Source organism: Mus caroli, unplaced genomic scaffold (genome assembly GCF_978045245.1).
Source record: "Mus caroli unplaced genomic scaffold, Mus_caroli_1 scaffold_11, whole genome shotgun sequence".
NCBI lineage: Eukaryota > Metazoa > Chordata > Mammalia > Rodentia > Muridae > Mus > Mus caroli.
Window position 1 is genome coordinate 34458650 of NW_028227266.1, and position 26412 is coordinate 34485061.

Consider the following 26412-nt stretch of genomic DNA (forward strand, 5'->3'; position numbering starts at 1 on the left):
CGGGTGTCAGGAAAGCAGTCTTCCTTCTCTGAAGAGGAAGGAATAGCAACACCTGCCTGCCCTGGACTCTACTACGGAATGCTATCACCATCTAGTGTCCTACAGAAGTAACACAGCTTTGCCTTAAAGTCTGTCCTTTCCACATAATGTCAGTCTTTCCGGTCTTGAGGGATTTGTGAACACCGAGCAGACTACCATGTGTCAGCCCCTGCCCTGTACCAGGTCCTGAGTATAAGATGTGCCTGACTGAATGCTTTCTGCAGGACTAAAGTGAGAACCAGGCAAGTGAGCTTTATATTTTATTGCTGAGGCCAGTGTATCTAGTTAACACACTGACTGACACAACATCCTAGTAAATGCAGTGGATGTATCTTGTATGGGGGGTCTAGGCTCCTGCTGTATTGCACAGTGTTGTCAATGTCATGAGCAATGCCCTCTGGGAAAGCCAGCTGTCACAGCCCCAGAACACCAATCTTTGTTGTTCATGTGACAATGCTTTACTGCCCCTCATGAGCCCCATGGCTGCTGCTATGCCAGGCCCTACCAAGGATAAACAGTGGCACAGTTGGCAAAGGAAATCTGTATTGGTGCTGATGGGCAGCTTAGAGGTCAGGCGGAAATGCCAGGAGTCAGCCTGGCATGTCGTGAACGAGGACTCAGGAGCGGAAGGCACGTGCATCAGAACACCAGGCAGAGGGTGGCTGCAAGGTGTCTCCTAGCAACTGCTCAGTAGCAGTTACTCAGATGTTTCCAGTGGTATCTTCATTTCTTGCTAAACTTGGCACCTATGTTCAGGGTTAAGTCCTTCCCATAGCCACTTCCTGTTTGTTCTTAAAGGACAGCTGCCATGACATGAGCACCCAGTGCTTAATTCACACTGGCATTTGCAGTTGTATACAACACCTCTTAGTCTTCACGGCACTGACCCCGATGTCTTCATCCACTGATCCATCTTAAGAGTGAGGCAAGGAAGGTACTGGGCTCTGAGGGTGGACATGGTCAACATGGAGAGCAAGTTCCCCTACATTTAGTACTTACAACAGCTCCCTACCCCATCCAAGCCTTGACTCTGCAAAGGCAGTGCTAATGTTTCAAAGTGGCTGAGTTATCAACAGGATTGAGTGGAGGATAGATCAAAAGGGTCCTACTTAGAGAGATACAGAAAGAATAATTCACAGACAGAGACAGAGTCAGAGAGAGAGAGAGAGAGGCCCGACACCTTTGAAACAAGGTGAAATCCCTCATAGGTACAGGATAATTACAGAGGTTTATAATTTAACATGGGAAGGAGAGAGAGATGCACCTTTTCCAGGCCTTGGAATCCAAACAAGCAAGAGTCTGAACCTGTCCTTCCTTTCTGCTTTCAGCCCATTCCTTCTGATTGTAGTTCCCAGAGCTCAGGCCTTGAAGTCTGCCATTTTCCCATGCTTGGTGCTCAGCAGCCCCTTCCCATAGAGTTTTCTGTACCCTTCCTTAGTGGCAATGTAGCTTGGGGCTAGACCAGTTAGATCAGGAGGCTTTGCCTCTCCCTGTGAAGGAAGCTTCCATTCTCTTGCTCATAAGTTGGGTACCCAGCAGGGGTGGCCCATGTTGCTCTTCCAATTGAGGCTTCAAATTTGTTTGTACCTGCATGAACAGAGGGTGGGATGGAAGAGAAAGTAAGCCATAACTTAATAAGCTTCTGCCTTTCATGTCTACTGCCCATAATTAGGGTTCCCCCTTACTTGTTGGGCAGGCACTAACAAGCCAGAATAATATAGGAAACGAAGTGTTTCTGCCACATTTGGCCACTTCACAAAAAGCATCACTCCCTATCTCATTTTCTCTGTGCCTCAAACCAACCCTGACAGGCATTTGAGGAAAACACCCCCATTATGTTCAACGATGCAGAGCCTGAGGAGTCTGCCAAGGTCTTAGATAGAGGTGAGTGTACAGAGAAACCAAGAACTTCAGGGACTTCAGGTTCTCAGCCTAGAGCTCTCCTTACCCCAGTAAATCACCAGCCATTTCTTAATGGGCCTGCCAGGAAGAACCAGCCTGGGAGAGCTGCAGTGCCCAGAAAGACAAGCTACCTCCACAAACCTGGGTTCCACTTTAGGTTCTGCCAGGACTGGCTCCTCACTTCAAATGAGAATACCTGCCTCTCAAGGAGGCTAAGAGGTGAGCCATAGGGAGGTGAGCTTGGCCTCCACTCCAGCTCACTACATACTTTTCTCCCTTTCTGCTTTTCTTTCTCTTCCTGGCTCCCTTCAAACCTAGCCCAGAGAATGTAGGTGAAAGGAGGAAACTCATGCTGTCCAGTCCTCTGCTCCCGTCCTCCAGAGCAGCGCAGGGCAGGGCAGACCCTGTGGATGCCTGCACGTGCACCACTGCTTCCTGCTTTCCTGCCTGTGTGATGCCTTCTTAAAGTGCAAGTGCTTCCCCAGCTGTGTGGGTTACCATGACCCCAGGAGGTGGTTCTTCACATTTACCATCCAGCCCAGGTCCAGGCTTTGCCAGCTCCTTTTCTTAGTAAGACGCTTCTGCCAGAAGAGCCAGAAAGGCCCCAGGAACAGTCACCCAGTCACCAGCACCTCAGCCTCTGACTCAGTCACTGACCTCTGCGTCTCCCACATCCACCACCTCTGGACACCAGGCAGAAACCACACCGGACTAAGCACTGTTTGCAATTTGTTCCGGAGGCTTTGATTGGTTGTTGCCCTTTTCTACACAGCCCAGGCAAAGGGGTCAGATGATTTCTGACATTTAGGAGGCATCGGCAGCTCTGCCTCAGTTCAGAGAAGAAAAGATTCCAGATCTCTGGCCCCTTTGCCCTACGGGTGTGTTCAAAGCCCTCTGTAGCATCTCAGATCCCCCGAGAAATAGGTCCCAAGCACCGAGCTCTGACTAGCTTGAATCTCCAGGTATGGCTCCCAGGGAAACAGAGAAAGCTGGCGGGCAGGAGGGAAATCACACGCAGGAGAGGAGCGGGTTCCCATGCAGCCCACATTCCGATGGCGTATTAGTCATACTTGAAGAAAATACTCACAAAAGTCATGGGACTTGAGGAAAATACTATCGCGGGTGGGTTAGGGCCAGACTAGAGCTATGGAGACACACGGGGACAACAGAGGCAAGGTTAGTAGTTCCGGAGTGGGATGGGGTCCAACAGCACAGCAAGGGGCGCTGCTTCAGGGTTCCTGAGGCCCACAGTGGACCAGCACAGACTCAACATAGAGTAACTGAGCCCTGGCTTGAGTCCTAGAAGTGAGGTTAGGAGAATCGCTTCCACTGCTAGGAAACTCACCCACTGCTTCTGCCGCAGGCCGTCTTCCAGGCCAAGATCTCTTTGTACACCAACCTGCAGAGGAGCTGTGGGGGGTTCAAGGTAGAAAGGGAAGGGAAGACACTGTGAGCTTCCAGGCTCAGCTGATCCATGGGACAGGTGGCTGAGAAGTTAGTGGAACAGCACTCCTCACAGGAGGAAGTAATTCTGAGCGAAGGGCAGCTACCATTCTCTCCACCCCAGAAGCCCCAGTGCTTGCTTTATACCAGAGTTCCAGTCTGTACACATAAAGCATTCCCCAACTGACATCTGTGTAGCCCAAGAACTCTTACCAAGCAAGCCAAGACGTCAGCAGAGATGAGCATGTAGAACACATTGTTCCAGCCTGTCGGGGAAATGAGCCCAGCCAGTAAGGGCCCCAGAGCCGCACCTATACAGAACAGTCTCATGAAAGAAACATACACACCTTCCCCCACCACCTTCGGTGGTGCACAGGGGGGTCCACCCATAACAAGGCTGGGGTTCAGCTGCTAGGAGCCCAAACCAGTAACAAACCTATAGAACCGGTGCCGTCGATGATGGCCGTGACAGTGGAGAGGGCCTTGGCGTTACCCTTCAGGCTCTCATGTGTGCCCTGGGGAGACAGAGTAGAGTGGGATAGCTCAGGCTAAGCAAAGCCACCCGGGAAGAGCAGTGCTGGGAGAAAGCTAGCTCGAGGTGGGTGGTGATGGGGCCCTGAGGTTGAAAGGAAAGAGCCCGTGGAGGTGCTGCAAGACAAGGAGTGGGAACAGGAGAAGGGAGAATGGACTTGCAGACAGAGCCCCTGACCACGCCCTCAGACTAGCCTGGTGCCCACAAGTGGCCCACTCACCAGGTCAGCAGAGACCGCTGTGGTGATGAGTGCGTAAGGGCCATTGACCAGGACCCCACAGATAATTAACATCACTAGGAAGACAGCAGAGATGGCATTATTAGAGATGAGGTGCTGTGTACAGCCCCAAGTCCATAGCAAGTGACTTCCTTGCCCTTGCCTCCACACCCATGACATGGAGTTCCCCAGGCAGAGGGTCACTAGTGACCGGGTGGGAGTCGCACCACCTCCTCACCTATGGAACTGGTTATCCCATTCTGGCCAATGTAGTTGTACAGGAACATCTGAAGGAAGAAGGACATGTTTTCCTCTTGCTGGGTGAGACCTGGGCCTGGACTAGTCCCCACCTGCTCTGGAATTCTACATATCACTTGGTTTTCCCACCTTGTACATCTGCACCTCTCAGGGCTTTATGTGCCTCAATAGATGGTCTAACTATGGTAATCTCTAATTTCCTCTTATTTTTCTTATGGTTTTGAAATGAGTATCATGCAACCCAGGGTTTCCTGAAACTCACTCTGTAGCTGAGGAAAACTTTGAACTCCTGATTCCCCCTGCCTTTACCTCCCAAGTCCTGGGATTACAGGCATGCATGGCTCTCTAATTTCCCCTCTCCCACAAACATCTTCTTTTGTGTCTATCCTCAATCTCTTCATTATTCCTTGCTCAAAAAATGTCACAGCTGGTGTTTCCTTTCCCCACCAAGGCGAGAGAATCACTAATCCCATTAGGGGATTATTAATCCTGGTCTCTTTTCACAGAGCCTGGTCCTCTGCTGACTCTCACTTTTCTGTCTCTACATGTGCCCAGGAATATACATACACATGAACAAAGACATAGCTGTGCAGGCAAACATAGGGATGGATACATGGGTCCATCCAGGCCCTAGACACCTGATCTCAAGCATATGCATGCTGAGACTGTACGTACCATGGGAGCAGCCAAGATCAGCATGATGCAGCAAGTGGTGGCCCTGCTATTGGTGTAGTCACTGATGAGCCCTGCCATGATGCCACCTGAAACACATGCTCACTCACAAGCTGTCTTTGACACTACATGCTGTTCCTCATCTGCTACCCAATTTTGTCCCAACACCCTGCCCAGTGCTGGGCTGGCCTTAAGAATCACCACCTCCCTCTGCAGTCTTCCCCTGTTCCCATCACTCCAAGAAACCACAGCGCAATGATCACTTTTCTTAGGCCCACCCAGTCTAGCAGGAACAGAAATGAGAATACATAAGGAGGCTTTCCCTCTCTGCCCAGATCATGGCCAGCTGTCCCTTCTTTCTGTACCTCTGATGCCAGGACAAAAGGACAGGGCCTCACCTATGATGCCACCAACATCAAAAAGCGTGGATAGGTCCCCAGCCTCCTTGGCACTAAAGTGAGCTATGGAAAACACAAAAACATAATCAGACACTCAGGGAGGTTTGGAACAAATCTCCTGAATGACACAGCCAGCAGAGTTCCTGTGGCACATTAATCCAGTCCAAGGAAAAGGCTGAGGCTACATGGTCAAGTGATTGGCTAGAACCACCAGGTGAGTTTGCAGCAGCCTGACACACACACCCTCAGAGCCAAGTCCTAAACTGTTCTCTTTGCCTGAAAGATAACCTAGACCTTTCACAGCAAGGCTCTCCTGCAGGCCTGGTACCTGCCCATGACAGCATCTCTAACTCTTCTCCTGGAGTATAATGGTTCTGACTGAGCATGGGCACAGCTATCTTCTTGACCCACTCCTAACATAGAAGCAAGCTCCATAGGGGCTCTTCCTAGGCAGGCCTAAAAGGTCTGTACTAATGCTCACAGCCACAGAAGGAGACCTGTAAGAAGATGGGGATTCTGGGTTTAGAAAAGGGGAACATTTAGAAGCTTGATTTGCAACTCCACCTCAAGGCTGATTCATACTTTGAAGTCAGCAAAAAAGCCACAAAACAGAGTCATAGTGTCTGCAAAACTGCCGTAGTACTCTGCCAGTATCAGAGACAGGGGCCCTGATGTAGAGATATAGGTCAAACTACAGCTGGAGATCTGGCCATGACTAATCCCCATGGTTTCCTGGTCTTGTGTGTGTGTGTGTGTGTGTGTGTGTGTGTGTGTGGCAGGACAGTTTCTGCCTGTCTTTCCCCACAGCTGGGAAAGAGGAAAGCAGCTCTGGGCAAAAGGTCTTGGGTATGGGGTGTGGCTCTCTGAATCCTGGGGGCCAGCAAAGCAGAGCACGTTGCTCTTTGGTATGCTACCCCATGGCAAACCAGAGACTCTGAGCAGGTGGGAACCAAACAGCCCTTTTAACCACAACAGTGTTCTTCTTTTATCTTTGCAGCCTTGGTTAGGAGCAGTGGAAAGTAGCTATTGTATTGGGGCAGCTCCCTCCATGTAGACCCAAAGGCCACAGTACAAACACATCACTCCCATAATGGTCCTTGGAAGAAGAGTCCTGAAGTCCATGGAGTAGGAAAGCTCACACAGCCTCTTCCTTGAATTGGAGGTGTTCAAGGCAGACCACCACCCACCTTTGAACCAAGCAGCCCAGACTCAGGCTAGGGAAAAGAGGTTTGCAGGACAGAGTTTTCCTCCTAAGACCCAATTCAGCTCCAAGGGGGCAGGTGGCTGGAGACATGCATGGGGCTCAGCCTTGCCTGTGTACTGGAATGAAACCCAAGTATGATATCCTCCCTGCACCGAAGTGGCCTTGGCTTCCTTAGAGACCCTTTTTCTCAGTTCCTCTTCCCCTGGACTTACCCACATTGAAGATGTACAAGGGCAGCCAGTAGAGAAAGGTATAGCTGACCAACTTGGCAAAGAGCAGACATAAAGAGAACTCGATCACTCCCTGGGAAACATGAGAGAAGGCACAATGGAAAGGGGCTCAAGAGATCCCCAGTCTAGTGGAGGCCCCCTGGGTGGCTAGTACTACCCCATGACTGTCATCATTCCTACACAAAGCAACCACAAATATACACTCCACCCTAACTGCAGCAGTGTGCCTAATGCCTAATGCATGTCCTGTCAAAACAGGCCTCTTCTCAAGCACGGCCCTTCTCAAGCAGCCACCCCACAGTCTGCATGGAAATCCTTGAAGCTACCTGTCACCCCTAGCACCCCATTCCCTCGAAGCTAATGAAAATCACTAGAGAGACCATCTTCCCTTCATTCCATAAACATCTCACCGGGATTCTGAGTGCCCCCAGGAAACTGATGGCTTCAGGCTCAGGGCCCTGCTCCTTGGAGGAGCTGGCTGCAATGTCCACATTACTCTCCCTGCTGCTGTAGGGACTGTTCACAGGATCCTCAGGGTTGTCCTGTTCCTTCTCCGGGTCATCCTGAGGAAAGAAGATGATCCCTCCTTGTTGGCAGGGCCATGTACCAACCTTCTCTGATGGGAAGGACAGCCCCATTGAGAGGTAGGGGATGGCCATCCTGGGGAAGGTGTATGTTTTTCTCTTTGGCTGACAGGCATATCAGGTTGTGGGGCATTTAACCTAGGAGCCCAAAATTGGGTCTGTGAAGCCACTAGAAGACCACAGCTCTCTCCTCCAACTCTTGGCCCTCCCATGGCCAGTTCCTGTGATGTGGTGAGAAGGGCAGGGCTGGGGTGGCAAACTCACATGATGCCGAGGAGGGGTACAGTCCACATCTTCTGGATCTGGGGGATAAACAAGTACCTTTCTGAGAAGGTTACCGATAGGTTAGACCCTCACTTTACAGTGAGTCTAAGCTAGTGCCGAGTTAGCCCTACAAGTCCCATGTGGCCCCCAGCATTAAGGGACTCTCTAGGCCTGCCTGCCTCTTCTAGAAACACCTGGCCTTGCCAACTCAGGGAGAATGGAGAAGAAACACTAGCTGTCCACGCAGCCCTTTGGCAGAGCACACACTACAGACAAAACACCGAAGATACACTGTCCCTCTTACACTTTCAGAAGTCCTACAGAGCAAGCATTTTATAGATGAAAGGACAGTTTCAGAGTCACAGAGCTAGTCATCCAATACCCTGAGCAGCAATGCTCACAGAATATCCAGCTGCTTCATCTCATGAGCACAACTGGGGCATGGAAAGTGTGGGGTGGGAAGGGTCCACTCACATTCAATAAGAAAGAGGAAGGTGATGACGCCCATGATAGCAGTGATGATGCCGGGCACGATGAACGACAGGCCCCAGTGCTGGTTCACCCAGACTCCAGCGATCAGAGAGCCCAGAATGTTGCCCACAGATGTGTGAGAGTTCCAGATGCCCATGATGAATCCCCGCCTGAAGAGAAGGGAAGGGAAGGGGGGTAACTGGGAGGGGGGCAGTGAGTGAGCATGTAAAGTTAATAAGTAAAATAATATAAAAAACATACAAAAAAGTGATATATGTATATATGTTTTTCATTGAATGAATTTTATTTTAAATTAGCTTTGAGTGATAAAATTAATTTTATGCTGAAAAAGAATACATTAAAAAAAACAAAAACAAAAACTCTGGCACAGCCAAGCTCAAAAGGCTGGCTGCATCTAGCCTTTGGGATGTACCCACAGCTGATCTTCTCAGAGTCCCCAGATAGTGCAGCAAAGGCCCTGGCTGCTGTCAAGCAGGCGAGAGCACTGCCCATTGCTTTAGCTGGCCCCTAGGACAAGCACAGATGGGAACTCTGACCACAGGGAAATCATGAGCCTTCCATTCTTCTTTTTGAACCCCAACAGTATCACTCTAATAGTAGTCTTTAACTGGGAGGGGAGTGATTCTGCCCCTTGGGGGACATCCTGAAACATCTGACAATTTTCAATGGGCATAACTTGCTGTGTTTCACTACTGGCATCTTGTGGGGAGATGCTATGCATACTGGAAAAAAAAAAAAAGAAAGAAAGAAAGAAACCAGTAACCCCCAGAGCCAACAGTTGAACAGCTCAGACCGTTAGAGCTGAGGGTGAGAAACTGAAGCAAGCTAACCCAAAAGCCAGTCTAAGAAAAGAGAGTGGTGGAGCCTTTTAGCTTCAATCAAAAATGGAAATTCACCTGTTATAGGAATTATAACTAAGGCTGCCTGCTCTGTCGACTAGATAGAGAAATAGCACTGCCCTTTTAGCCTCAGAGATACTCCCCTCCACCCCCACACAGGGTCATTCCCACTCCCTCATTACACTCACTTTCCCTTCCCAAACCAGTTGCCAACACAGGTCACCACAGACGGCCAGCCCGTAGTCTGCACAAGCCCGTTGCAGATCTGTAGAAGGGAGGAAGGGGGAGTTACCTCGAGCGAGCACCTTGGGTAGAGGTGGTTCAATGGCAGGGCTCAGGAACCCTCACATGCCCCCACACTGCAAACCATGCCTTTCCCTCACTTGCACATCCACATACAATGCCACAAGAGCTGCCTTCTCCTAGCTCAAGATCATGTGAGCTGAGACCTAGCTTCTCAGGCATCTCAGGCAGATTCACTGCAGTACAAGGCAGGCTCACTGAGCCAGTCCTGTGAGACTCTGGGGGAGTCAGAACAGGGTCCTGAGCAGGGTGACAGAAGGGACCAAACAAAGAGACCAAGTCCCTACCTGTTCTGACCTGGGGATGGCCAGGGACCCAAAAGGACCTCTCTTTGAGGGGAACAAAGGCCCAAGTGCTACACAGACTCATACCTGGATGAGCACAAAGTACCAGAGCATGTGGATATTCCAGAAGTACCCCAGGCCAAAGAGGGAGGTGAATAGGCCACTTAGCACCATTCCAGCCGAGAGGTAGTAACGCAGGGGCAGCCGCTCCCCAAAGATTCCACTGGAGAGAAAGATGGGGTGAGCTCCAGGTTAATGCCATGTCCACTCTACCACCCCCCTCTCCCGGCCCATATTACTGAAGCCACTGTGGCCATGGTGACCAATGCTGAGCTGTGTCCTACTGCATCCCAAGGCTGACCCCAGTCCTCCCTTCCAGAAGTCATCTGCTTTATTTGACACGACTCTGACAATTCTGTTGCCCATGTCCCTTCTTGCTGACTAACCACGTGCTTCCTGCCAGCTTCATCAGCTCTACCTACCATGATGTGTGAAACATCCCCTCCTGCGTGTGTTTGGGCCCCATGTGTCCCTTCATGCTTTAGGGTCACATTCAGATTGCCTTCCGGATACCTTTACTTGGCTGTCCCTAAAGCAATGCAAACTCAACCCTCTAAATTCTAAAGTCTCCCTCCTTTTACCATGGGAGCCTCTGAAACACCACCTGCCCCTGAGCTCAGCAGCTTAGACAGCAGGCATGCTAGCTTGTAACCTTCCCTGTCTGCCTCAAGCCTACCTCAGAGTTTCCCTCATGCCTAGCTAAACTTCCATGATTCTCCCATTCCACATTCTGGAGCAGGCCCTCTGCAAATGACCTTATCCTTTAGCCCTGTCTCCCTGGCTGTTGCTTCTGTACCCCTTCTGGTAACCCTGTGAGAGGCTCCACCTACACTCCATGCTGTTCTCTACTTGCCCCACTGTGCTCTCTGATGCCTCCAGCCTGGGTGTCCTTCCCCACTGCCAACACCCATGGTTCTTCACATGTCAAGGCTCACCTCCTCCAATGCCTTCCTTAACTCCTTGTCTTCAATCCAAGCTTGCACTACATGACTATCCAACACTTCAACAATGTTGAATTAGCTGCTAAGCTGAGGGTCCTTCTACTAGGCTATGAGCTCCTTGAAGGCCACACACTGCCTTGTCCATCAGTGATTGCTGGTAGCAAGCTCCATGTTTGCTAGGTGAGACTCACACTGGTTGTATAGTTTAGACAGCACTGGGTAAGCTCTCCTTGGGAATCTACATGTGCAGGGCTGTGCTTAGAGAACCCTGGTCATACCCACCAACACTTCCTTAAATGGAGCATCTAGGGAGCTTTATAGGAAAAGGGCTGCTAATAGCAGGATCCATCAGTAGCTGGTAGAGGAACAGTTTGGTGACCATAGAGAAGGAAGGAGGCTGGTCATGGGCTGATGGCCTGGATGGGGTCTTGGCCTCAGTCCCATACAGAGACACTTTCAACTCTCACATTAGCCTGCAGCCCAGATCAGTAAGGAGAAACAGCAATTATCAAGCACCCACCCACCCTCTCACTGGGCACGGGCTCTGCCTTTCTCTTACCTAATAAACATGCCAATGGCATAAGCCACTAGGAAGGCATTGTCCACAGCTCCTAGTAACTCCTTGTAGTCATCTTTGTCTGAAAGCAGATGGGAAGGACAGAAACTTGGCTGGGTGGCTGCCCCCAAGGAAAGTCTTTTTAATTCCAAGGAGGGACTGGGGTTTAGAGGCAGCAATGTATTCTCCTGTCCTTACCGAATGGACTCCAGCTGCACCAGGTGGTATCATTGAGATCGTGGGTGTCGTTAACAGGTCTGACCATCTCTGAGCAGTTCTGGTGCAGGCGGCTCTGGAAGGCAATGGCATATATGGGTCAAGGGCCACACCATCCCCTGGAGCCCACTTGACTCAGAGAGAAGCAAGAAACCTGCTACTCAATCATAAACACTGCTTCCCACCACAGTCCAAGATTTTCTTCCTGCCAGTACCTCCTCCAACAGGGGTAGGTGGCCATCCAATATTCATGAATGGAATCCACAAAACTGGGACCCCCTGCCTTCTTAGCTTACCCACACAACCAACAGTGCTGTCTGGGAGGTGAATGTAAAGGGATTGTGTAGGAAAACATTGCAAGAGTGTCATAGGAAAGAGCCACCCACAATGGGTGTCTGCCAGGTGGAAGGGTCAGGTCCAGTGAGCAGGGTAAAGCAGATTGGGAGGGGATTATCTGAGGTTTAGAGCATCCAATTGCAGCACACAACTGCCACATGTTGTGTAGGCCCCACATATCCCACAGTCTTCCTTACCAAGCAGCCTCACCTTGACGATGCTGATGGGCTTTCTGGACATGTGATAACAGGCATAAATGAGGAAGGTGAGCAGCAGGATGAAGCCACGGAACCTGGAGGACAGAGGAGCATTCCAGTCTTCAGAAGCCCGGCTAGAGCATCCTCAAGGCCTCGGCACCACCAACATTTTGCCTTTAGGCTCTCTTCTAGGCACAAGTTCCTGGGGCAGAGACTAGGAGTGTCTGGGAGCAAAGGACCTCTGTTCACTCACACACACACACACACACACACACACACACACACACACTGTACATACAAACTACCCCTGCCACCTTCTTTCGAACCTCTTAGCCCCTGTAGAGTCTCCCCGAGACAATGCTGTCTCTGTGACTGTTTGTATAGAACAGGTATGGCCACAGATGGGCATGGGATGGAATTAAAGGAAAGAGGGATCTGTCTACAGAGTGATGTCCACATTTCCCTTGCACTTGGATGACAGCAGACTATGGAAAGAGATGACTCAGCTGAGACAGCTAGTGACAAAACCTGAGTCCTCTCCCTCAGGGTTCCTGGCTAGTTGATTCCACTGGGTAGAAAGATCATTATTTCCTCTCTGGCTCACATATCCCATGTTCTCTTCCCTGCCCTCCTGCCTATCTCATGGGCCAGCCAGAGGGAAAGAGTAGTCTAACGAGGAATCTCTCAAAGTTTCCATAGCAGCATACCCACTTCACCCACCCAAGGGTCTGGGGAGGATCCTGCAGCACCCTGCTGAGGCACTGTTTCCACAGCAAGGCATCAGCTGAGCTGAATCAGCAATCAGGGACCAGGAAGTATATGGAAAATAGATCTCAGCACGGGGCTGAGGGTACAGCTCAGAGGCAGAACACAGGATTTGTATACTTGAAGTCCTGGGTTTCAACCTACCAGCAAACGAACCAGCCTGAAAGAAAATGTTAGACAGTAGAAGGCTCGGTGCCTCTATTCATTAAAGAATAGGGTAGGGGAGAAGAGTGAGCAGGCCCTGGAGTGCTTATCTCCCTTGGCTTCGTGAACCTAAGACAGATAGATATTGGATGCTCACCCTGCCCTGTCTGGTAATCTGCCTCCAAACTCCAAACTCCCTTCCCCCAAGCATGTAATTAAGCAATGCAGGCCACCTCTTGCGAAATGAAAGGTGTTTCTGCAGAGCCTGAATTGAGTTGAGCTACCAAACCCTGTCTCACTTCACCCTGGATTTAAGTTTCCTACCCAGGCATCTGTTACTATTCTCTGCACTATATTCTTAATTCTTAACCTTGGATGGTTGTGCACACCTGTTGTCTCAGAATTGAGGAGGCTGAGGCAGGAGGGTTGGGAATCTGAGGCCAGCCTGGACTACATAATGAGACCCAATCTCAAAGTACCTCTTCAGCTACTTGTTTCCAAGGCACCTATGTGAATCACACAGGTCTTCTAGGGACGTCAAGGAAGCCAAGGCTACCCCAGATGCCTGCCTGTCCCAGTGATTAATATTAAAAAGATTGGTGACACGAAAGCTTTCCAGGTCTACCAATTGCCATCTAGCTGATTCCTAGTTCAGGGATTTCTAGAATTTTCTGAGAAACTTTAGAGAGAGTACACAGCTAGTCTAGGCAAAGAGCAATAGATAGAAGGAATCTGCAACCTTATAGTTAACTGGGATGTTGCCTAATCCAGGGAAAAGCAGGCAAGTTTGTGTGGCAACCTCCACTCACTTACCAGGTAAGCCCTTTCTGCTTCTGGCTTCTTCAACTGCACTATGTCACTCTCATCTTAATCCTTGGGTACCTGGTATACCAGCTTTAAGTGCCACACAGCTTGGCTTGTGTGACTACACAGAGGTGCCAAGGCCACATGTGTGTGTGGCCACAGTCATGACATATCAGGGCTTTTCTGGTTCTGAAAGATCTTTAGGAACGAAAGTCCCACCGGAGCCCCTGAGAGCACAACAGTTATGACCGGTCAACAGAAGATCCCAGTGTTACTTGAGAAGTCAGAGGCTGTACCTCAGCAGACATGCCAGATGCCTCATGAGCTGCAAGCAACCAAGGAGGCACAAAGGAGGCCAAAGCCAGCTGTTTGAACCCTTCCCTTCATGTCAACATTCAACATCCACAACTGCTTTACTCCCACATACCAGGAACATCCCAGGGAGGCAGATCCAGCCCACCTTTCCCTGGCTTCCACCCACCTGAGTTCCCAGGTATCCATCCTTATCGGTTCCATGCTCTTTTCATCCAGAGCCCTGACCCTTCCAACCATAGGTAAGAAAAGCCATTGGAGAGAACAGTCATACCAATGTCCAAATCTAAATTCCATATATTCTTGGAAAAAATAAGACTCTCCTTGCAACCACCTCTATGCCTACCATGTCACACTAGGGATCTGGTGACTGCAAGAGATATGGGAAGAAAGACCCTGCCTCCTGCAGCTCACAGGTCAGTGGGGGAAACACGGAGAATTGGAGCGCCTATGCCATAGCAGGAGGAAGCCTTGTGTCACAGGGGAGCATAGGAAGGACACCAAACCCGGTGGGATAGAACTGGTGCCAGGAAAAGGTTCCAGAGGATATGGTTGGTTTCAAAATCAAGCAGGAGATGGCTAAGTCAACCAGGGCTGGGAGATGGGTGAGGGAAAAAGCATCCGGTAAGGCACAGGGATGAAATAACACTGCGGGTGTGGGAACACTGCATGGCTTAGGATATCTGGAGGAGGAGCCTGAGCCAAGCACAGAAGCAAAAGTGGCTAGATGAGGTAGGGCCCAGGCCAGGTAGGGCTCTCTGTGTGCCAAGAGGTAGAGTTTGGGTTATCTCTTGAAGAGGCCGAGAAGCCATTGGAAGGGTGGGGCCTTCCTAGGAGTGGGTGCTCTGGCTATGATCCAGGTGAAGCCAGGGGGAAGCCCCACAGGAGCTTCCCCACTGTGGGGTGGGGCCCATCCCTTGCCTTTCTATCCTGCTAGCCACTTCTAAGCACATGGCAGCTTCACAGGATGCCTTAGATATATTTCAAAATCATGTCTGTATAGACAAGTAAGGACTTAAAATCAGGCAAAAGATAATCTTATTCTCTAAACCAGTTTACTCCTCTGAGAAGGACTTTCTCACCTTGTTCTCAGAAGTATTGACAGATGTTTGTTACAGATCTTATAGCATCCCTGATAGCCAGTGGACACTTAAAAACATGGCTGGTGTTTCATAGTAGCATAGGAAAAAGAACAGGAGCTCATGCTTTACAAGGCGAGTTCTAGGACTTCATTGCCTGGCAGAAATTTGGGGGCCATTAGTCCTTCCTCCCTACCTCTCAAGGATGCCAACCTAAGTCTCCTAAGACACAAAGACCCAGGGTTGCTAGTAACTTCCCTTGTTTATGGAAGGTAGGGTAGCTGCAAGAGAGTCTGCAACCACACAGGAAAGTGACTCTAAGTAGTTGAGGTCTTCCACAGGGCAGACAGGAAGATCAGCCAGTCCATACTAGTATTCTGACCTGTGATTTTTTTTTCTCAGCTCTGCAGGGGCCTGCCCAACCTAGATCCCAATCTCCCAACCAAAGACCTGCCCTCTAAATTAGCAAGCAAGACAGGATCCTTGAAAGACAGGGTTTCTAGCCTGTGCTGTACGGTGTTAGCCTGACACCTGCTTCCTCTGGGGCTTTCTGCCTGGCCTCTAGAGGGTGGAAGGTTAAGCTCATAAGACTGCTGGGCCCCAGCAGTGTTGGAGTCAGGCCCCCTTCCTACTAGCCAGTGCTCCTTTTAGGGCACATCAGATGTCCACAGAAAGGGCCCCAGGTGCTGTCAGCACAGGGGCCTAGGAACATGGGAGTGGGGGGGGGGGTTAGGTTAAGGGTGGAGCTAGACTAAGACTTCAAGGAATTCAAGCTCACAGCTGAGGACTCTGAGCAGGGCAGGACCTGCAGGTTTCACTTCTCACAAGCCCTTCCTTCCCTCAGAACCAAGATTCCCCATAGGAGGCTCAGGGAGACTTGTAGAGCCAGGGCAAGGAATGGCTGCCCTGGTGCAGAGCTGGACTGGGCAAGCAGTTCAGGGGCCAAGGAACATATGGGGGTAGACTCCCAGACTACTCCACATAGGCTCAGCTGTCCCATGACCCTGCAAGCCTTATTAGGAAGAGGTGGCACTTATTAGAGTCCCACCTCCTCCGCTATATGCTGGTTATTGAATAACCAAGTCAGATAGAGAGGGACTAGCTATCTCTTAAGTATTAGCTGACAATCCAACTTATTCTTTCCCAAGACCTCGATAATAGCTTTATCAACTTCATTAAGACTTTGCACTAACAATGATTCTGGGCTTGAACAGGGGACAATGTGTCCCACATTAGCAACAGATAATGATAGACACCACCCCTAAGTACTTCATTGCCGCCACCACCACAAGCCCACATGACCCCCAAGAGCAGACTCTGATCTCTGGAGAGGTAGAAACAGGCCCTCCTCTTTCTTTGTTCTACATCTACTTCTCTGATAGCCTTGCCCATGACTTAGAGACAGTCGGGGTTTAAACACTCTTAACCTGGGACAGCCTCAGGATGTGACCTCAGGACGAGGCTGCAGGTGACCTTAGCACTTCCCCTGAGGAAACAAACCTGGTGACCTGTTCCTGGGTGTGCCGATTCTAGGGTCAGCGGGTTCTGAAAAGGATAAGGCTGGGTACAGTAACAACCAGACCAGGATCAATTTGGGCTGTGCCACCACCTTCAACTTCTACTAAGTCGTCCATCAACCAACACTGGGAGATAGATATCCTAGTGGGAAAGGGACAGCCAAGGACAGATACCCAGGGGCAGAGTCCTGAGTCATGCCTGCAGCATACAAGAGCAAGGAGGGACAGGACAGGCTAGGAAGGCCTCTGAGGAGAAAGCTTTCTTGGGGCAGGGAGCAGGCCCGTGGAATACCAGGTCTCTTGTCCATACTGCTGAACATAGGCTGTATTCTGAACAGAGCACAGGTGGGAATATGGTGACAGCCGCATAGCTGTTGTCCTACTTTGGGAAACAGGATGGTGGCCTTCCTTCTAGGAGCCTTAAGAGTCCTGGTCCTAGCCTCACCCTCACTGTCTCCTGTGCATGCAGAAGTCAAGGCCCAAGGCCTAAGCTACAGGTTAAGAAAGTAGTGATACATCCCACCCGGGTCCTCCACCATCACACCAACTTAGTGACAATCATATGGGGGCAGAGTCTGATTTCAGGGCTCTGCCCCTATTGGCCAGCTCTTCTGAAGCCCACAAACTTGCACCCTTAACAACTCAAGCTGTACCTTACAGCCCTGTGCACTCATTCTTTCTGAGCTCTCAGGGCTCCCCTATTTGATTTGGCTTTCTTCTCAAATATATATCCCTCTTTTCAAAATAAATAAATAAATACATAAGTAAATAATCACCTTAGACACAAGTTTCATCTAGAAAGTTCTGACTTCCTGTGTTTACTGGCCAATGGTTTCTTCTCTGGGAAGGCTCTTGGGACCCAGTCTTATGTCCACGGATCTCTCTAATCCAACACTCAATCCCAGCAAGAAGCATGGGATTCCAAGGGCCGGCCCATTAACCCAGGACAGCTTTTGTGCCTTGTGCTAGTATTACTTTGGGACTGTCTAACTCATCTCAGTGAGTACTGGTACAGTTTGACTGAGGAACGATCCTGACCAACTATGTAGTCAACTCCCAGCTGTTTGCTGCCTCCTAGACAGTCCACACAGCTTGAGCTGGCAGGTGGGGGTTGGGGGGGGGGTTGTCACATGGATTTGTCTTTTAAGAAGGGAAAGAGGAAACATCAGCAGGAAAAGAGGAAGCCCAGAAAGCAGCAGCTGCTAGCTGCAATAAGATGTGGGGGATGGGCCCAGGTCACATGCTGGTGACAGGAAGATGAGACTCCAGCATCCTTGGGATCATTCCCCTGCAGGACAAGGCAGCTGGCTTTCACCACAGCTTTCCTTAAGCAGTTTTTGTTTGCTTGTTAGTTTGTTTTTTTAATATAAGCACACTGTTGCTCTCTTCAGACACAGCAGAAGGGGGCATCGGATTCCATTATAATGGTTATGAGCCACCAATGTGGCTGCTGGGAATTAAACTCAGGACCTCTGGAAGAGCAGTTAGTGCTCTGAACTGCTGAGCCTTAAGCTGAACTCCAGCCCCTTAAGCTGTTCTTTCTGCTGCCCTTATCAAGCATCTCTTTAAAAGAACCAGGAAAATAAGATGAGAGACAGGAACCATCAGGAACGCAGATCTGATTCCAGCCCTCTGGCCACAGAATAGGGAAAAGGACATCAGACTTAAGCCAAAGGAAGCTGAACCTTCATCTTTGGTTACTGTGACTTTTGAGCAAACTGTTTAATCTCTTAAGCCTCAGTTTTATTTTTAAAATAAAAGAATAAAGCACTACCCAAAACTGTCACGAGGACTGACAAACGCAATGGGTGTACAAATATTCAACAAGGACAGCATCTCTCCATGTGTGTCTGAGTACTTTTCTGTTCTACCTTCCTCACCAACTCCACAACACAGAGCAATCTGTCAGCATCGCCCAGCCTCCCAGGGAAGAGTAAGGTATGGGGAAAACACAATCAGCGTGGGAGTCAAGCTCCAGCCCCTCCTGCCTGTGAAAGCTGGCTCCCTCCACACCCATTCCTGCTCATCCAGTGCAGTGTCACCTCGCTCCCACCTCCAGGTCCTGAGTTTCTCCTCCTCAAAAGGCCTCAGGTAGCTCACCCAGCCCTATAAGCACCAGCTGCAGCCATCTCTCTGGAAAGATGCCCGTGCTGTCAGCTGCCCCCAGGCATGCCCATGAAGATAGTGGTACAAGGAAACAGGCAGTCCCAGGGCTAGGGAGCCCTGGGTGTTTGGTGGCTCAGAAGCACAATGAACTGGTGGTCTACTTGCTGTTGACAGGGTATGAAATAACACCTAGTGGGCTGAAACTCCACAGACTATGGCCTCCACACTCCTGGTGCCACCTGCTCACAGCCACACTGCAAGAAGTGCTTTCTGGCACACTGCTCCCTCTGGCTGGAGAACCAAGCAGTCAGCACCCAGACAAAGACTGACAGATTTAATGATTCAAGGTGGCCTCCTCCCAATGGGTGAACCCCTACTTACGACAAACAGTACAACTGCCTACCCAATCCCAACTACAGAGGCCTAAGTGCTTTAAAAAGCTTTTCATTTACATATGTATCTTAAAGCTAAAGAGGTTATCAACTTAAGGGAGAGGTTTGAGGGAGGGGAGCTGGGCGGATTAGAGGAAGGATAGGAGGGAATGTGGTATAATTCTATTTCAATTAAAAATATTCTTTTAAGGCTGGGGCGTGGTGACCGCACTCCGGTAATTCTAGCACCCAGGAGGCAGAGGCAGTTGGTTTAAGGTCAGCCTGGTCTACAGAGCCAGTTCAAGGACAGTCAAGAATGCACAGAGAAAGTCTGTCTTGAAAAAAAAAATATGTATATACACACACACATGTATATATGTGTGTATATATATGTATAAATATGAACTAAGTAAATGTAAAAATTAAGCTCATTTAATCTTATTAATATTGTCATAAGATATACAAATTGCAATTATTCTCTTATCATTAAGGAAATGTAGCCTCAGAGAGATTAAGTGGTTTGTCTAAAATGACAAATGACAGTGTAATTGCATTTTCCATCCGCGTGATCATCAGGAGTACAGTGGGAAGAGGAAAGGCTTAGGAGTCAGATTAACCTGGATCCAACTCCGCTCAGTCATTTGTCAGCAACACGATGCTGTACAAGCTACATGCTTTTCTGTCTCTCATTCTATCAGTGTGTCTCATGGGGGAACTAACAGTTCATTTTTTTAAAAAAAGACAAATTAGTAATCCATGGTATACACTAGTATGAAAAGTTTATAGAATGGCATTTAGCAGTAAAGCTGCTTCTTGTTAAGTCTTCGGGATTTAACGCAAGCCTGGCACCCATCCAGACACTTTCCCGTTTAAACCTCAGCAATCTGAGGAGTAGGTATCCTGTTATCCGTACTTCACAGGTGAAGAGTCCAAGACTGTCTGCTATCTTCACATCTATTTCGATGCTCTCCTTAGGGCCGTGTGAAAGTAATGTGTGACAGAGTTCATTTCTAACTTTCTTTCATACTGTAAGTCCTTACCCTGTTGTCCCCACCTCAGCTTATGTTTTGTTTAGCTCAGGAAATGTGCATTGGTTTAACATCTGTCTATAATGATCTTTGGTACCTACAGAGAGTCACCGTTAGTTACTGCATGCTTCTTACATGCCAAGCAGTTTCTAGCTCTCCCTCTATCCAGACGTCCTCACAGGAGGAGGCTCTCTTCACAATCAGTTCATCTGGCCACTGAGAGGCCCAGTGTGTGTGTGTGTGTGTGTGTGTGTGTGTGTGTGTGTGTGTGAGTGAACCATTGCCCTTTGGCGCGCTCAGTGCTACCTCTAAAACTGCCAACAGTGCTCAGCAGCAGAGCACTTGCTTGGTTTACCCAGGACCTTGGCTTCCACACCTAGGGCAACAAAACCAAATAAACAAATAGAACAAAGTAAAAATACGATCAATGACTGCTGTGGGCACAGCAACTCTTCAGCTCTACCATTAATTCTGAGGTGAGATGATGCTTTCATTTTCTCTGTGAGCCCCAGAGTTCAGTATAACATTTTTTCAGCAGAACTATACTTTGGTTCTTGGGGTGGGGGAGCATCTAAAGTCACCACACTCTAGGAAAATAGAAGAGCACATCTACTGAGGGTCCTCCATCAGCCACAGAAGTCAGGTGTCTTTCCGTGTGCTACCAGACACACCCTCTAGAACCACCTCGCCTCTACTGATGAGGATCTAAAAAGTGAATAACCCTAAAGTGCAGTGTGGTCAAAAGATTCCTATCCCTGTATGTCTTGAACTTTGCAGAGTTTAGCCGTTAGTCTCACTTAAGTGTGCAAGTGGAACTGAGCTGTAGCTCAGTTGGTAGAGTGCTTGCCTAGCATGTACAAGGCCCTGAGCCTAGGAATTCAAGGTCACACTTTGCTACATAGTTCAAGACCAGTGTAGACTGGAGACATTAGTTTTAAAAGACATTGCACATGTGATGTGTGTTTAGAAGGCTGTGTTGTATGCATTTCTGTACTGAGAGGCAGTTGTACAATGGGTTCTTTATCACGATTCATCCTCATTTTCTCTAATATGTGCTACTTTGGGCTGAGGGTGTAGCTTGGTGGTAGAGCATTTGCCGCTCGTAGTTATGGGATGTGTTTTGTGGATGGGAGTGCGATTTGCCTTGGACTATAGTAGGTGCAAGTGTTAAGTCTGGAAAGAAGCAAGTGAGTGTGATAAAACCATGTCAGGGCAGGCTCAGGCGTGGTGACTTGTTTCACATAATGGTGAAAATCAGAGTTCCTGGAAAACCATCTGGATTTTATCTTTTACCTTTTAAAAAGGGCAGTACTGAAACTAGGATGGCTTTATAAACCAATGCTCATCAGTTAACATTAGCATCACTGGGAAATCAGAAGATAAAAATAGTTTTCTCCACATTAAACTCATATAGATAAAATGCCATCATTTGTATAAATAGTTCAGAAATTTCTGTATGATAAATTACAAAGATTTTGGAATGCTGTCTCTGTCCATGTTTTGTTGTTGTTGTTGGTGGTGCTGTGTTGTGGTATTTGGGGATTGAGACTAGGGTCCTGCGTGTTTTAGGCAAGTGTTCTACCAGTAAACTGCAACATCAGCCTTTCTTTATTTTCTATTTTGAAATAGGGTCCCTCTACTTGCCCAAGTTGGCTTTGAATTCACAATCCTCCTGCCTCAGCTTTCTGAGAGTCAGACAATCACAGGCCTAGCCACGTGTTTCCACTGATCCTGATGTTGCGTTGCCTCACGGCAACATGCAGAGTTATCTGCCATAATTTCAGCTACCGGCCAAAATGTTAACATAGGTTGCAACTCTATTTCTTTAACTTGAAATACAGCAACTTCTCAGACCACTGATCCTTCCCTACAAATCAGATGCTTAGGGACCTACCCCAAACTTACTCTTTTGTTTATAGTCTTTGCATATTATATGAATGAGTTTCAAATTTCTTTAGGGATGTATTTATTTTTATTTTATGTGTTTGTGTGTTTGCCTGCATGTATGTGCACCACTTTCATGTTTAGCTCCCATTGGGTTAGAGGGTATCAAATCCCCTGGAACCAGATGACAGATGGCTGTGAGCTGCCATGTGGTTGCTGGGAACAGATCCTGGGTCCTCTGAAAGAACAGCCAGTGCTCTTAATAAATGAGGCATCTCTTTAGCCCATCTCAGATTTTTTTTTATTTTTTGTATGTTGTATCTAAGAGTTTTTCCTCTCTAGAACATGTGCTTGTTCACTATAAATTGAGTACTTAGTCTTCTGACAGTCCCACTTGGACAAATTTAAGTACACAGTAGTGGACAGTTAAGGAGACTCGTCTGCTCTTCCTGAGAAACTGTGTTCCAGAGACTGCGAAGCCAGGATGTGCAGGACCAGCACTAATCTCACAGGAATAAGTGAACTACCAATGACTGTCACTTATACTTGAAATGTTATTACAGTGCTCCCTTCTCAGGATGCCAGTATAAGGAAGACCTTTTTCTTTCCTCTTAGGTGATCCATAACCCATGACAATTTAATAGGCATTGTGTTTTGTTTTGTTTTTTAAACTGAACTCCTCAGAATGCAGAAACTTTCAGTGAGTCTTCTTGTTTTCCAGGGTGATATGGCTATTTGTAAACTTTCAATAGGAATATCTTCTTTTTTTTAACAAGAGCCTATTTAGAACTGATTATGTAACCAGGGCCTTGCCTGGATGTTGTGGTAGACCAGGATGTCTATTTAATATCAACTATATCAGCCCCTTTGAAGAGACTGAGGCTCACTGTATGGTGTCAATACTAATAGATCACTCCAAGGAAAGTGGTTTTCTGAGTTCCCCGTCTTACAGGTAGAAGAATGTCAGTCAGTTTTTCAGATCTAAAAGCCTTATGATATTTGGGGGGGGGGGGGTGTAAAGAAAGAGGGATCTGCCCAAATCTATAGCAGGTAAAATCTGGTAAAGACGGTTTCTTGGCATCTTATCTCAGGGCAGTAAATAGTAAAATGTCTATTTTTAAAAAACCAATGCATGGCTACTTATGAGAGAATGGGGCAAGCGCAGTCAGCAGAGCACTTGCTGCACAAGCTGAGCGTCATCCTCAGCACCCACCTTAAAGCCTGACCAGGTGGCAGCTGCATCTGTGCTCCCAGGCCTGGGAAGGCAGAGACAGGCTGGAGCTACTTAAAGCTCTGTGGAACTCACTGGTAAGTTCCGGGTCCCAGTAAGAAACCTGTCTCAAAAACTAAGATGGATGGCTCCTGAAGGCAGACATCTGAGGTTGACTTCTGGCCTCACAGAGACACACATGCACCACCACTGCCAAAGGACGGGGACGGACACACACCTTAAAATTTCTTTTTAAAAGATTCCTTATGAAAACTCCCAAGAGCACTTATCATGACCTATTTGGTTAATTAATGTTTTTGCTGTACATAAGTAAACAATGAGATTAAATCTAAGGAGACCCACTTTATTGTGTGATCAAAATTTTTTCTTAGAGATTAAAAAAAACAAAACAAAACAAACCTGAAATGGAGTCTACAAAGAAAATGACGTTTTACAGAAAGAATACCTTCCAGATTATCTGAATCTAGTCTGTCATTTATCCTGATTTTAGTTTTTCTTGACATGAGCAATTTTACTCTCTGAAGTTGTAGCTAATTGGTAAGTCATATAAAATATGTTCACTAGTGAGATAGCTTCAAGAGTCTTAATGTATAAATGAGCTTATTTATATTATACTTTTAAAAATTGTGGTAAAATATACATAGCACAAAACCTTATCATCTCAGTCACCTTGAAATGTAAAGTCAGGGCAGCTAAAGTCAGGGACAGCAAGTATACTGTGCGCCCATCGCTACCACCCACATCCACTGAACGGCAACTCTCTCCTCCCCTTGAATTATCTTTCTACCCAATTATGACATCTTCTAGCTCCTTCATTATGAGGGCAGTACACGCTCTCACTCTCATGTTCATCTCCTTTTGAGAGACTTTTTCTATCTTTCTGAAAACATAAAACTGTTTAATAGTTCCAAATTTAAAAAGGACCACATAAACCATCTAAAGAATTTTGTATATGATGATTAGCCTGAGACACCTTGAAACAAAATGACATATTTTAAAACCAGGCCAAATTGATCACTAAGTATCTGCCCAATCTGACTCTTAGTTTAGTTTGAGAATTTAGATTTGGGATTGCTGTGTCATCTGTTTTGTTTTGTTGTTTTTTTTTTTTTAGAAGCCAGCAACTATTTTGTTAAGTTTTATAGTTTATAAATGACAGTAACTAACAAAATGTTTTAACACTCTTCCTTTCCCACCTCTTGCAGATCAAGTACAGTGCTCCAAAAGCTCAATGGAGATTGGCTAAAATCTTTTCTCCCAGCACAAGGGTGACCTTGTGGTCCTGGGAACAGCTGCTGTCAATGCCAGCTCATGCTTTTAAGGGTGAGCACCCAGTGTTGGAGCAGATGCAGCTCTGATCCCAGAGATCTTGCCCTAGCTAGGTATCCCTGAGACTGGAAGGGTCAGACAGGCTTAATAGAACCAGTGATTTCTGGCTTGTTAACTAATCCAATCAATACGGGACTTAAGCTCTCTGGCTCCATTTATATTCTACCAGTTCTTGGCCTGGGTTCTTCAAAGGCAAATCCGGATCCCCTAAATACACAGATAAGACTTGGAGGTACTCCACAGGTACCGGCTTGTGCGCTTGTGTTTGCAGATACGGAGTGGCAAACCAGAAAGGATGAAGACTCCTAGGCACCCTGTTCTTCACCGGGATTATACAGAAGTCTGGGCTAATGTGGAATTAATAGTTCTGTATTACTAAACTTCCATGCCTGCGCCACCGAAGGAGCCCTGCCAGATAGAACTAGAACCCCATCCCCCACTCCGGGGACAAGCAGAAACATCCGCCCGCCCGAGCAAGTCTCTGCGCGTCTTGGCAGCCTCCCTCCCCAGCCCTGCTCACCAGCTGTCCCTAGAGAAGGCGCGGAGGAACCAGACACCCGGAGCCAGGGAGGACCGCATCTTGAGGAGCCGGTACTCGAAGCTGGGACTACAGAGGGTGCAGAGCCGGCGCGCGTTCCTGCCAGCGGCGGCAGCGATTTAAATGCCCCGCCGACTGGCCCGCCCCAGGCAGGCCCATGGCCAGAGCCCACGCCCCTTGAACATGACCGGCCTGCCCTCTAGGTCGCGCCGAGTGCAAGTCCTAGCTATCCCTCTGTGCTCACTAGCCACTGTTTTCTATGCACTGCCATCTGTTTTCTCGAACTTTCTCTCCTTGTCCGAAACCAGCAGTCTTGAGTTTCCTGGGGCTCCTCTTTCTTGTCTGTGCTTTTCCACTTCACTACCCACGAGGGGGATGGGGAACTGAAAACAGCAGCCCTACAAGTCATCAACTCTGTGTGATTGGTTCTGGGTTCCTGCATTGCTACTTGCCTTGAGCAGTTCTGTGCCCTGACACAAAGCAAATCCGGTGCTCTGTGTAAGTGAGCGCAGTGGGACCACCACGCTGACACATGATCTGCGGGCTCTCTTCGGGAGCCCTGGAAGTGTCTCAGGGAGGAAAAGGATCCTCAAACCCACCTCTCAGGTTCTGCCTGCTCAGATTCGAGTTCACTGAGCCTGCCGGAGTCTTCCTAAAGCTCCACTAGCCAGTTCTGCTTGCAGTAACTATGTTGCCAATACTCCAATCTCCACTTTCCAGGCACGCAGCCAGGTGGCAGTGAAGAGCTACAAGGGTCTTCCGTGCTCATAAAAATGACTGCCTCTAGCTTAAAGATTCAGAGTATATTTCCACCTATAAAAAGACGCTGTGACGAGATTCTTGTGTACGAAACCAAGGGCAAAATACCGAGGGTGGAAAGGGAAAGTATTCGCCTCAAAAGTAAACTTGTTAATAGTACATAAAATAGGAATGTGTCTGTGCAAATGGGTTTCAGCCCTTACCCCACCCACCCCTAACTCTTAGGAGTGTCCAGTATTCAGAGCAAGGTCAAGGAGGTGCAGTAACAGCTCCACCAAACAGTGGACTCAGGATAATGGGCTTGGCTTGTCAGCCCTGGTATCAAGCAGAAAAAGGGTAAGCAGAGTTATAAAACCCTTGGATAATACCAGCAGTTGGGAGTATGGGTCTAGTGCCAGAAATAAAGGCAACAAGTCAAGGGCAGGGGTAAAGGATTAGAGGAAGGAGAAGGCAATAGGCAGGAGGCACAAATGCCATGTCGTGTAAAATGCTGGAAACCAAGAGTATCATGTAGTACAGTTCAGTGAAATCCCTAAGTACAGGGTCTAGGGAGATGGCTCAGTAAGAGCACTTCCCGT

At 48.3% G+C, this 26412-nt stretch overlaps 1 protein-coding gene across 2 annotated transcripts; it reads right to left on the bottom strand.

The window, feature by feature from the left end:
- Nucleotides 1-286: 286 nt before the first annotated feature.
- Slc37a2 (solute carrier family 37 member 2) lies at nucleotides 287-25255 on the bottom strand. Of its 2 annotated transcripts, XM_021171576.2 has the most exons (19): nucleotides 25058-25255; nucleotides 11981-12062; nucleotides 11417-11510; nucleotides 11222-11300; nucleotides 9749-9884; nucleotides 9263-9339; nucleotides 8218-8384; nucleotides 7744-7781; nucleotides 7306-7458; nucleotides 6878-6968; nucleotides 5462-5524; nucleotides 5067-5152; nucleotides 4372-4420; nucleotides 4137-4210; nucleotides 3821-3899; nucleotides 3598-3695; nucleotides 3287-3351; nucleotides 3029-3085; nucleotides 287-1626 (listed from the first exon to the last, which is right to left on the bottom strand). In XM_021171576.2, exons 1-18 carry the CDS (start codon nucleotides 25114-25116, stop codon nucleotides 3055-3057), a joined length of 1521 nt encoding a protein of 506 aa, XP_021027235.1. In that variant the 5' UTR covers nucleotides 25117-25255; the 3' UTR covers nucleotides 287-1626; nucleotides 3029-3054. The 2 variants fall into 2 exon arrangements, with proteins under 2 accessions (XP_021027235.1, XP_021027236.1); XM_021171577.2 differs by lacking the exon at nucleotides 3029-3085.
- Between the last annotated feature and the right edge of the window lie 1157 nt (nucleotides 25256-26412).

Excerpts from the sequence above, each read along its gene's own strand:
- Slc37a2 (XM_021171576.2), bottom strand. The coding sequence starts at position 25,116 with ATGCGGTCCTCCCTGGCTCCGGGTGTCTGGTTCCTCCGCGCCTTCTCT. Across the intron at positions 7,459-7,743 it reads GTACCCCTCCTCGGCATCAT|GATGACCCGGAGAAGGAACA; the intron begins GTGAGTTTGCCA and ends TTCTTTCCTCAG. Across the intron at positions 3,352-3,597 it reads CTGACGTCTTGGCTTGCTTG|CTCCTCTGCAGGTTGGTGTA; the intron begins GTAAGAGTTCTT and ends AACCCCCCACAG.